Consider the following 12,031-nt stretch of genomic DNA (forward strand, 5'->3'; position numbering starts at 1 on the left):
AGTTGGGGGTTTGTTTTTTTGTCTCTAGTCGTAAATCTCTGTGCATCCTTCCTGTTGATCTTGGTTCCTATTGACCATGGTTCTTACAGGTCTTTGAGAACACTTTGTCCAAATCAATTACTTTACAGATGAGGAAATTATGAAATGTCATGGGGAACAGAGATGAAGAGTCTTGACCAATGTCATTGTTCACTTGTTTACTCAGCAAATATTGATTGAGTTGGCACTCAAGGCAGGTATGTGTTAGGCACTGGGAATATGATGGTGAACAAAACTTACTTGGCTCCTGCCCTCGTGAAGCTTACAGCTTCTATAGGTGAGAGATGTTAAAGAAATAGCTACAAAAATAAACACACGGAATACCACCAATTTTTGCTATGAAGAAAAAGTACCAGGTGCTGTAAGAGCAAATAATTGTTGTGAGTTACAGGGTGGTCAGGGATGGTCTCTTGGAGAAGGTAAAATTTAAGGTAAAACCTGAAGAATTAAAAAAAAAACTAAGTGCAAAGTGGATAAAAGAGTATTCCGGGCCTAGGGATTGGTTTGTGCAAAGGGCTTGGAACTGAACAAATTAGAATCACACTGATGCACAGTATAGTGAGTTGAAGAGAAGAAAGGTGAGGTTGGAGAATAGGAAGGGGCTAGATCATATAAATAGCTATAGAGTTTAGATTTCATGCTAGGTATAGTACAGTGGGAAACCTTTGAAGGGTTCCCAGCAAAGTAATGATGGGATTTGATGTACATTTTAGAATGATACCTTTAGATGTTGTATAGAGAATAAATTTAAAGTCAGAGAGCTTGCAAGTCTTAGGAGATGAGATTTGAACCCAGGCTTCTCACTCCCAGTTCATTCTAATTTATCAGGGTCTTCCATCTACTTCCTAAGTGCTAACCTGAATTTAGATAGGAAGTACACAATAGTTCTGGGCCCATGTCCAAATGGCTTTGTTATGTTTACTTAAGTAGAGAGTGAAAAAAAGACACCTAACACTCACATCTCTAGCCTGTTAAACACCTGCAGAATAAGTGAGAGGGCTCAGCTATATAATTTCTCAGTCATATAAAAATCCATCTCTTACCTAACATATGCTATTCATTGTTTAATGTCACACAAAGTCATGAGTGCTGTAATTACTGGTGATTCTGCCTTATAAGCCATGTCTGTGTCATTTTCCAGTTGAACCAAGCCTGTGGGATCAATGGTGGGTGAACTCTGTGACCTAGGACCACCCAGCTGTTGTGTGACAGTTACAGTAGTTTAGGAGTTGATTTTCTCATGGGGTTAAATACTCACTTTAGCCTTATGTCTCATTTAAATTATGAAATCATTTCTTTTTGTCAAGTGCCTTCTTAATCCTATTTATTTACATTATATATTTACAAGCCAGTGCAACTGTTTTGATTGAGAAACACCGATATGCTTATATGTTTATTCTGCCTCTCTTAAGAAATACTCAGTGAGCTTTCTGTTGATTGCTAATTCATTTAGCCTGTATTTATTGACACGCAGAAGCACTGTAGTGTTCTGGAAAGAGCTAAAGCTTTGAAGGCAGACATACCTAGATCCAAATCATGGCTCTGCCATTGTGCCTTGAGCGGGTTAATTCTGCATCTGTAAAATGGGGATAAAATAACAAACTCATAAAGTAATGATGAAAAGTGACACCATATATGAAACTTTTATATGATGCTCGATATGTTTTCACTACTTTATTACCAACAGCATATTTTTTAAAACAGCTTTATCAAGGTATAATTGGCACGCAGTAAACTACACATCTTTAATGTGCGTAATTGATGCATTTTGACCTATGTATACACCCATGAAACCATCATACCAGTAGGCTTCTTATCTGTTTACCTGTCTATGTCTGCGTCGTGTTGTATGGGCAACCTTTCTCAATCAAGGTGCTGGTTTTGGGAGAAGGGAATATTTATAATTTGAAAAAGGATATCCAAAATTATCATTGCTTCTATGTTTATTTAGTCATAATATCTAATTTGTTTTTAATGGGGTTTGACATTAGAGGAAGGCAAGATTTTAGAACTTATCAAACAAAGATATGAAGAAATGGTCGAGAAATAGTAATCCAGTGCAGATCTTCCCAACCTGTGTGTCTCCCATATCAGTCCCACAGCTCTCGAGGGTGTCTGCCTTGATGAAAAATTCTGGGAATCTTTGCTTTAGGGATAAAGAGATGAGTCAGATATAGATCTTGTGTTCAAGCATCTTAGGGTCTTGGAATGGAGAAGCTAAAACTCATCCATAACAACGAGAACACTAGGTAGAAGGTGGTGGTGGCTGTTGTTTGCTGCCGTCAAGTTGGCTCTGGGTTCATAGCGACTTCATGCACATCAGAACAAACACTGCCCCGTTCTGTGCCATCCTCATGATTGGTTGCAGACGAGACTATTGTGATCCATAGGGTTTACACTGGCTGATTTTGAGGGAAGTAGATTGCCAGGCCTTTCTTTCTAGTCTGTCTTAGTCTGGAAGCTCCCCCTGAAACCTGTTCAGCATCATAGCAACATACAAGTCTCCACTGACAAACATGTGGTGGCTGCACATGAGATTTGTTGACACGGAAACGAACCCGGGTCTTGGGCGTGGAAGGTGAGAATTCTACTACTGAAACACCAATGCCCTCAGGTAGGAACAGATAAAAGTCTAGTGGATTTCAGAGGTTGCAGTAACTTCTAGCTTGAGGATAAGCTTCAGTGAGGAAAAAACCATTTACTGCCTAGGTGTGCAAGGCAATTGAGACAGATATCAACCCCACCCATTAATAGCTTAAAGCCTCATGCTGTGCATTATGGGCGACAGGTTGGGCGTCTGCCCAGGTTTTTCCTGGAAGGCTTCCAGCATTTCTGAGGAAAGAGTGAGCGTACAGGACCTTGTGTTTGGATATCAGCCCAAGTTATGGAGTGGCCGGAATACCTAACTGACTCATATGAATGGAGGAAGCCCCCTCTGGGTTGCCTGCTTTGATAATAAGGCTCTCATTTCGCCTCCACATCTAGGTCAGGGAGGGGCCCACCGGGGATGCACAGCACATTGATAGATTACTTCTGGGCCCTGGGGTCCTCATTACCATCATATCCGTCATCTTTCTGCTAGTACGAAATAATGGATAAATTTAATCAGATGCCAAAGGAGTCCACAGCAGGAGAGTTTGGGAAACCTTGGCTGATACTGTGCTATAGGCTGGAATGATTATAAGGAACAAGAATGATCTTTTGTGGTGAGACTAAATGTATCACGCACTGTATGAATTCTGAATTTTAAAACATTCTTGCTCCATTGGATCTCCTTTTAATAGTTTCACTGGAGCCTGTTTATTGTTACAGATGTTCCTTTTAAATGAGGTCATTGAGCTTTCCTTTACTTCCAAAGACAGTGTTTGCGTTTTTATTTCGGGGTTGGCAAGGCTGCCTGGATAAAGTGCTAATGTGAGTTCGAGGTTAAGGCTTCAGACTCCCAGGAGACTAGGTCGAGAAAAAACCTCTTCCATGTTTATACCCACTCGCATCAGCCCAGCGGCTTGCAAGAGTGTGTTTGCCTCAGTCAAGGTGATGGATGACCTCGACAAGGGCAAGTCACCTGGCAGAGTGGAGAAGGAACAGGCATGGTCACAGACTGGCTTGGGTCCGATGGCCCTTCTTGTCTGCTATGAGATTCTCGAGCACATCAAAAAATCTCCCTGAGCCTGTTTCCTCTTCTGAAACTTAGAGCCTCCGGGTGGTGCAAATGGTTAACACAGTCAGCTGCCAACTGTAAGGTTGGAGTTTGAGTCCACCCAGAGGCATCTTGGAAGAAAGGCCTGGCTATCTACTTCCGAGAAATCAGCCACTGAAAACCCTGTGGAGCACAGTTCTTCTCTGACACACATGAGGTCGCGGTGAGTCACGGTCAACTTGACAACAACTGGTTTACTTGGGGATACTCATTTTTACTCCTAGGGTAATTGTGAGGATAAAATATGCTACAGCTCCTTGGTGAGTGAGTGAGTGTGTGCGTGCGTGTGTGTGTGTGTGTAATTGTTAAAGTCATAAGGCATACTTCAAATCCTTCATGTACGTTTTACGTGACTTTGATGCTTGCTAAAATTTGGACTACCAACGAAATTCAGCTCACCACTGATTTTTATAAATAAACTTATATTGGCACAAAGCCACTGCCATTCATTTACGTATGTCCATGGCTACTGTCTCATACAACAGCACAGTTCAGTAGTTGCAACAGAGATTGTATGGCCCACAAAGCAGAAAATATTTGCTTTCTGGCCCTATATGGAAGAAGTTTGCCACTTCCCGAGGCTGACTAAAGGAAAATTTCTATGAAGATATCTGGGTATTTAAACCATGAAGGAATAGGAGATGAGGGGAACTCTAAATTGTTCCTGTGTGCCTATGGGGCCTACCCCATTCTGATTTAATTTAAACCTCTGGAACATCAATGCATGTTATTAGATTTGTTTGTTGAGTTGAGAACTAAATGACATGTGTGGAAGCATTAACACAGGACTTGGCACTTACAAATGCCTGGCAAATGTTTGCTAGAGTAGATTCAAAATTTTCTTGATCAGACCTCGACCAGGCATACCCTGTCTGAACCTGGGCATATGTTCCTGGAAATGGACAAACTGACAGAGAAAACACTGTGTGTCACTTTTATGACACAGTCACTATGTTGTCCCAGCATTTTCTCTTTTGAAAGTCATTGTTAATGGTTAGCATAAAATTAGAGGTTTACTGGTGGTGCCTTCATTTTTGCGTCCTTGTTTGAAATTGGTCCATGGCTGGTGGAGTCACCACTAGAGCAGGACCTATGTCCGTACTTGCCAGAAATAAAGATGAAACTGACATTTTAGCATCCATCACAGATAAACGTTTTTATTGCTAATTCGATGTTTTTCACATGTACAATATAGCGATATTGGTTACACTAATCATATTGTGCAACCATTACCAATACTTGCTGTCAAATTTCCCATCATCAAGAACAGAAATTCTCTGCTTCCTAAACAATGACTCTCCCTTTCCCCTTCTCTCTCTCCCCTGTTAACCACTAATAAAACTCTTTGCCTATTCTAGATATTTCATATAAGTGAGATCATATAGTAGTATTTCTTTTATAATTGACTTATTTTACTCAGCATAATGTTTTCGGGGTTCATCCATGTTGTAGCATGTATCAGAACTTCGTTTGTCTTTATGGCTGAGTATTATTCCATTGCATGTATGAACCACATTTTGTTCCATCATGTATTTTAAGTGCTGACTTTTTTTTTAGAAAACAGTGAAAATATTTGCCATGGCCCAGAAAGACAGTCCTCAAAAAACATGTTGTTAACGGCAAAAAGACCTCTGCAGAGTAAATAAAACTTAAAAAGTTGTGAGCCTTACTCAGAAGGAGAAAGGGACAGGAGCCAAAGAGATCTTCACTGTGCATTTCATCCCACACAGGGCGACAGCAAATGATGTGCACCTACCTACCACTGCCCTTTGATGAGTTACAGAGAAGAGCTTGGCCTCGGGCCCCCTGTCTTAAGTTGGCATTTCTAGTAGTGACTCCACTGAACAGCTCTCATTCCCCTGCTCTTACACATTGGTTGCATCTTGGGATGTGGTTATATTCTAGCCACATGTCCAAATGGTGAAATTCCACTGTAATGTGTACATAGAACCTAGCATAGTGCCTGGTAGGTTGTAGGCACTCATTCAGTATGTATCCCCAACCTCCTTATTAGGACAACAGGTAGACCTTTCCTAACTCTGAATTTTCACACCCAATCTCTATACCTTATCCGGGTTCTTAATCAGACACTATAATAATTATTAAAAGGTTCAGTGTGTATTTCTGACCTCCCTTGATTAGTCTGTAAGTCTTCTATAGGTAAGAATTTTATCTTTTGCTCTCTTTACTCCTGCCCCATAAAACAGTTTTCTCCACATGGGAGGCCAAGAACAAATGAAGAAGAGTTGAACAAATCCAGCTGGGCAGTCAGGGCAATAGTAGATGCAGATACAGTGGACCAGAGACAGCAGGGCTTTAAACCTGAAACAAGGCCTGTTTATCTAAAACAGGAATTCAACTCAACCAATGTAATGAGCCGCCGTGACAGGCCAGTCACTACACTGGATGCTAAGGAGACAGGATAGACCTGCGTCTTTTCCTCACAGAGTTCATGACTGTCTAAGGGAAGGGAGACAGGCACATGTCTAACTGGCACCACACATTCTGACTTCCCAGGGTGCCGTCAACCCTGACTCAGAGAAATCAGTGTAGGTTATAGTGTGGTTCCCAACAGCACCTTCAGATCTTGACGTCTCCCATTTCAAAAATGTAATCCCTGATTCTAAGTGTAGTATAAAAACATATCCTAATATGTCCACCCTTCATATTTGGTGCTGAAGGATTTGGTAGGATTTCCAATAGAGTCAGAAGAGAGCTATGTTTGAGGTCTGACTTTACTGCCTACTAACTGTGGATATTCATTTGGTCAAACAATATTTACTGGCCTTGCATTGTTCTAGGCTATAAGGGAACAAGGCCACATTTCTGTTTGCAGGGATCTTAACTTCTAACGGGGTGGGAGAGACTGGTATTAAACAAATAAACAAGGTTACTTCAGATGGTGATAAGTTCTGTGAAGGAGCTAAAACAAGGTGATGTTATGAAATGTCATTTAACTTATTTGAGCTTCAGTTTCCTCATTTGCAAAAATATCTTGTAAGGTTTTGTGTGCATTAAGTGAAATATTTTGGGTGAAAGCCCTTTGTCAATAGTAAAAGATCATAGTCAGAGTCACATCTTAGTTTCATAGTCACTAAAACAAGTCCTTGATTGGCCACGTGGGTATATATACATTGTCGTTGTTAGGTGCCGTCAAGTTGGTTCTGACTCATAGCGACCCTATGTACAACACAACGAAACACTACCCGGTCCTGTGCTATCCTCACAATCGTTGTTATACTAGAGCCCATGGTTGCAGCCACTGTGTCAGTCCATCTCATTGAAGGTCTTCCTCTTTTTCGCTGACCCTCTACTTTACCAAGTATGATGTCCTTTTCCAGGGACTGGTCCCTCCTGATAACATGTCCAAAGTACATAAGACAAAGTCTTGCCATCCTTGCTTCTAAGGAGCGTTGCAGCTGTACTTCTTCCAAGACAGATTTTTTCATTCTTCTGGCAGTCCATGGTATATTCAGTATTCTTTGCCAACATCATAACTCAAAGGCATCAATTCTTCTTCTGTCTTCCTTATTCACTGTCCACCTTTCACATGCATATGAGGTGACTGAAAATACTATGGCTTCGGTCAGGTGCACCCTAATCCTCAAAGTGACACCTTTTGCAGCAGATTTGCCCAATGCACTACATCATTTGATTTCTTGACTGCTACTTTCATGGGGATTGATTGTGGGTCCGAGTAAAATGAAGTCCTTTACAACTTCAATACATATATACATATTAATATAATACTACATATTATTCTGTATTTTAAGAACTCAACCCATTGCCATTGAGTTTATTTTGACTCATGGAATCCCCACGTTTCATAGAACTGTACTCCGTAGGATTTTCAATGGCAGGAGGGTAGTCACTGGGTGGTGCAAACAGTTGAGCACTAGGCTACTAACTGAAAGGCTAGTGGTTGGAACTCACCCAGAGGTACCTTGGAAGAAAGGCCTAGCAGTCTGCTTCCAAAAATTCTCAACCATGAAAACCCTATGGAGCTCAGTTCCACTCTGAAACTCCTGGGGTCACCATGAATCAGAATTGACTCGATGGCAACTGGTTTTGTTGTGTTTTATTTTTTAATCTTACAGAAGTAGATCACCAGGCCTTTCGTCCAAGGTGTCTGTGGGTGGGTTTGAACTGCCAACCTTTCAGCTAGTAGCTGAGAGCAGGCCATTTGCACCACCCAGAACCTGTTGCCGTTGAGTCGATTTGGACTCATAGCGATCCTATAGTACAGAGTAGAACTGGCCTCTGGGATTTCCAAGCCTGTAAATCTTTATAGAAGCAGACTGCCACATCTTTCTTCACACCACCCAGATCTATTGTTGTATACTGAACGTATATATATATATTCAAATATTCCTCGTGCCTTCCTTTGTTATTGCCTTTGCTCAGACTCCTCCCTCCACTGAATTGCTCTGTCCTCCATTTCCATCTATGTAATAATTCTGTTGCTATATCTGTTACTGCATTCGGACTTTTTTCTTGCATGTCTCTGTATATCTTGCAGCATGAAAGCAGTACCCTACACATATTAAACATGTAATAAAAAACTGAGTTGTGGAACAGAGTGAAGGGGCATAAGAGTTCCGACACGTGAGAGAACTCTGATTGCAGGAGAGGGTAAGAAAGACGTCAGGGAGGGACAAGATTTCACAAAACAAGATGGCAGGCCTCAGGGCTGAGGGAGTGACAGATGCAGATAAACAGAAGGTAGGTGGTGTGTGCTGAAGGGAGGCACAGAAGCCAGGCACCCCCAGGCCTGAATCCCAACTTGGTCATTTACTGGTAGGACACTTTATACAACTGATTAAGCTGTCAAAGCATGTTTTCTCAACTCCAAAGTACAAGTAATAATGCCACCTCTAGCCTAGGGTTATTGTAAGGATTAAATGTGACAATGTATGGAAAGTCTTTATCCCAATACCTGACAATATGAATCATTCCATTAGTAGCAGCTATTACTGAATTATGAAGGTTCTGGTATTGTAAGTGCCAGCTCTGCCATTTCCCTCATTATGAAGTGAGACAGTGAAGTGAAGGCAAAATCACAGGTCTAGTCCCTCTGGAGACTAGTCCTATTAACAAGATTATTTCCAAAGTTGGAAAAGGTACCCCAAGCCAGCAACTGTACCCTTGGCCCAACACAGCAAACCAAGTGAGTGGTTTGATTAATGCAAACGAATCACTCACGCTGGAAAAATAATCGAGGACATAAAGTGTAAACTTACTATGTTAGTAATGATAGCATCACTTGACTCAAACATTACATCTTCTATTCATGTGGTATTTTGTAAGAGAAAGAGAAAAATATTTGGTAGAAAATTTATAACCTTATATCTAGTGGGATTTCTTCATACTACAAGCAGTTTATGCCAAACAGATGCCTGAATAGTGGTGCCTGTGTGCACCTGTGGATTTGGTGGTTATGTTTCATTTTCTCCTTTCTTGCAGTTCTTGCAGACAACCTGAAATCCAATCCTGGAATTAAGTGGCAGTATTTCAGTTCAGAAGAAGGAATTTTCACTGTTTTCCCAGCACACAAGTTCCGGTGTAAGGGCAGCTATGAGCATCGCAGTAGGTACGTTGACTTGCTTGGTAAAATTTTTTAATTGTTGCATAAGAGTGTCCTGTATGCAATTCAGACTCCTCACACAGAAGCTCTGCCTCTGAACTGTGTATTCAGAAATTTATCCTTCCCTTGTTCTGAAGTGATTGCACCATTTAACATGTGGATGTAGAAATGTGGGGAAGGGCAAATGATAAAGTCCAGGACTTTTCTAGAACTATCTATCAAGCCAAATAAAACTGGGTGTTTACTAAAGAAATTAAGCTGTTTGAAGCATCAAAATTGTCTTGAGCCTCAGATATTTTTGTTGAGATATAAATGATGGTTTTTCTTCTCTCTAGTACATCCCTGGAAGACTTTATAGTGTATCTCAGTGTAGATTGAGTTTGTGATTCTCAACTTCTCTTTCTATATGCTTTTTCATCCTTCTGAAATTTTACATGTAAATCTCAGCTAGCTAAAAGTTTTAGCGTTGTCCAGAAAGCATTGCATTAAAGATCACTTTCATCCTGCTTTTCTCACGGAAATAACATGAGGTTGTACCACTTAGCCAGAAGGGCAGTAATGGTGAGATAATTTGTATGACAAGACTCATCAGTTTACAGAACTCCCGAGGCAAAGATAGTCTTCTTTCGAATCCCGGCAGCTTCCCCTTGGCAGAGTCAGATGCTTGATGCCAGAACATCTGGAGCCAGCACAAGGTGCCCACTTTTCATGCCTTTAGTTGGAGTCTAAATTAACCATCACTTTAGCTTCCCTACATCTTTAATTGTGTCTAGGATTTTCCCCAAGGAAAATACTTTTTCTGTGCTTTTCATAGAGAAGACTTTTTTGGCTATATGATTTCTTCAGCTTCCTCTCTAAACATCCAGTTGAACACTTGGGCGTCTTAGAGGTTGGACCAGAAGTCATGGCCTTGGTGTTCTAGTTTGGCTCATCCATCACTAGAGCTAAAGAAATACCATGAATCATCTACTTCTTCATTTTCAACTAAGAAGATAGATCAAATATCTTGCTTCTTTTAACGAATCACCTGTGAGGGTGAGTCCAAAATGAAAAGCAGGACCTTGTCACAAATTGGCATTCACCTACACCAGATAACTTGGAAGTTTTCACATACCTCCACCCTAAATCTGTGTTGAGTCAACTCTCAAACCTCTCTTCACTAGGCTACATAATCCACGTTCTTCTCTTCGTGGAGTGCTGTTACCATCTCTTTACTTGTCCTCACTGCTTTCCCTCTGACACCTTTGCAAGTTCTCTTCATCACTTAGAGGTTGAGGAGCGTATAAAGACCACTTCCCAGACCATACATTTAGTGTTACTATTTATATATCCCACTAAAGCAGTTTCAACAATAGAGTGTTGCAGTGCTAAGCAAGGCATATTCTGCTTTTCATTTATGTGATTTGAGATGGAAAGAAGGAAGTGTGTCAGTTTAAAGAAAATCCTTTCACCTACCTTATGGTGATGTTTGAGGACATAATATTTGACGTAATTGTCGATGTTGAGATGCTCTAGTTTCCTTCTTTTCTTTTCCCTCTTTGATTTCTGTAGCCACCTGTCCTGGATTCTTTTTATCCTATTTTTCTATTGGCTCAATGGTATCGACTAATGAAAATAGAGTGGTACTTTAGTATGGGTGCAGGACTTTTTGGCTTGAGAGCAATTAGTGTAAACTCAGCCAAGTTTTGAATTTTGTTGGTATTTTGCCTACATTTCTTAATTTGTGCCCAGCTTTTGTGACTCAATTGGCATCTAACATTTCACAGAGAACTCTAGCATTTTAGGGATGTCAATAAAGGAGAGAATTCTCTTGAGGCTGATTTGCTTTCTAAAGCGCCCCTTAATTTGTTCCAGCTTTAAAACAGTGAATAGAGACCTCATTAAACATCTTCTCACAAACCCTCCTGTTCTGCACGTTAGCAGAAGGCTGCTTTGATGGGAGGCATTTCTCCTTTGTGGTTTTTCTTCCCCTCCCTTTTTTTTTTTTAATATTGGTAAACAAAAACCTGGCAAGAAGAGTGGCTATGGCAAGCTTGGACAATTTTGATGACACTGTTTTAAATGTTTAGATAAGAGGCCTTTTGGTGGCTGACCTATGTGAATTGTTTAGTGCAGAAAGGAAAAGGCCCTCTTAGCAAGAACCTTTGTCTAGGGAGAGATAAACCAAATCTGCTATGTAAAACATGCTCACAGGTTGTTGTTATTAGCTGTGTCCGGTCAGTCCCTGACTCATGGCAACCCCATACATAATGGAACAAAACACTGCTCAGTCCTGTACCATCCCCATGATTGGTTGTGGATCAGACTATTGTGATCCACTGGGTGATTTTTGGAAGTAGATCATCAGGCCTTCCTTCCGAGTCCATCTTAGCCTGGAAGCTTCACTGAAACCTGCTCAGCATCATAGTAAGATGCAAGCCTCCACTGACAGGCAGGTGGTAGCTGCGTATGGCTGTTTCAATTCCAGCAGAGCTCTGCTTCTTAGCTCTGCAAACGAGGACCCAGCACTGGCAAGTGGGCGATTTTCTCCTTCTTGCACTGTCTGTACAGCCCAAGAAGCTACCAGTTCTTTTTTCCTATAGTGAAATGGGGTACATAACAGTGAGCAGCATCACTATAGCTGAGAGAGCTGACTTTTGAGTGTGCCAAAAAAGCCAGCCTCCCAAGGAGTTTGTTTCTTAAAAGCTTATCCTCGTTGCTTTAATCTT

At 41.0% G+C, this 12,031-nt stretch overlaps 1 protein-coding gene across 2 annotated transcripts in view; it reads left to right on the forward strand.

Moving 5' to 3' along the window:
* CACHD1 (cache domain containing 1) overlaps positions 1-12,031 on the forward strand; it is a 275,041-nt gene that overhangs the window by 190,865 nt on the left and 72,145 nt on the right. For both annotated transcript variants that reach the window (XM_004369017.3, XM_012555422.1), the window contains one exon: positions 9,203-9,329. In XM_004369017.3, coding sequence (XP_004369074.2) covers positions 9,203-9,329 — 127 coding nt within the window. The remainder of the gene's footprint in view (positions 1-9,202; positions 9,330-12,031) is intronic.

The sequence above is a fragment of the Trichechus manatus genome, unplaced genomic scaffold (assembly GCF_000243295.1).
Source record: "Trichechus manatus latirostris isolate Lorelei unplaced genomic scaffold, TriManLat1.0 scaffold00003, whole genome shotgun sequence".
NCBI classification, from domain to species: Eukaryota; Metazoa; Chordata; class Mammalia; order Sirenia; family Trichechidae; genus Trichechus; species Trichechus manatus.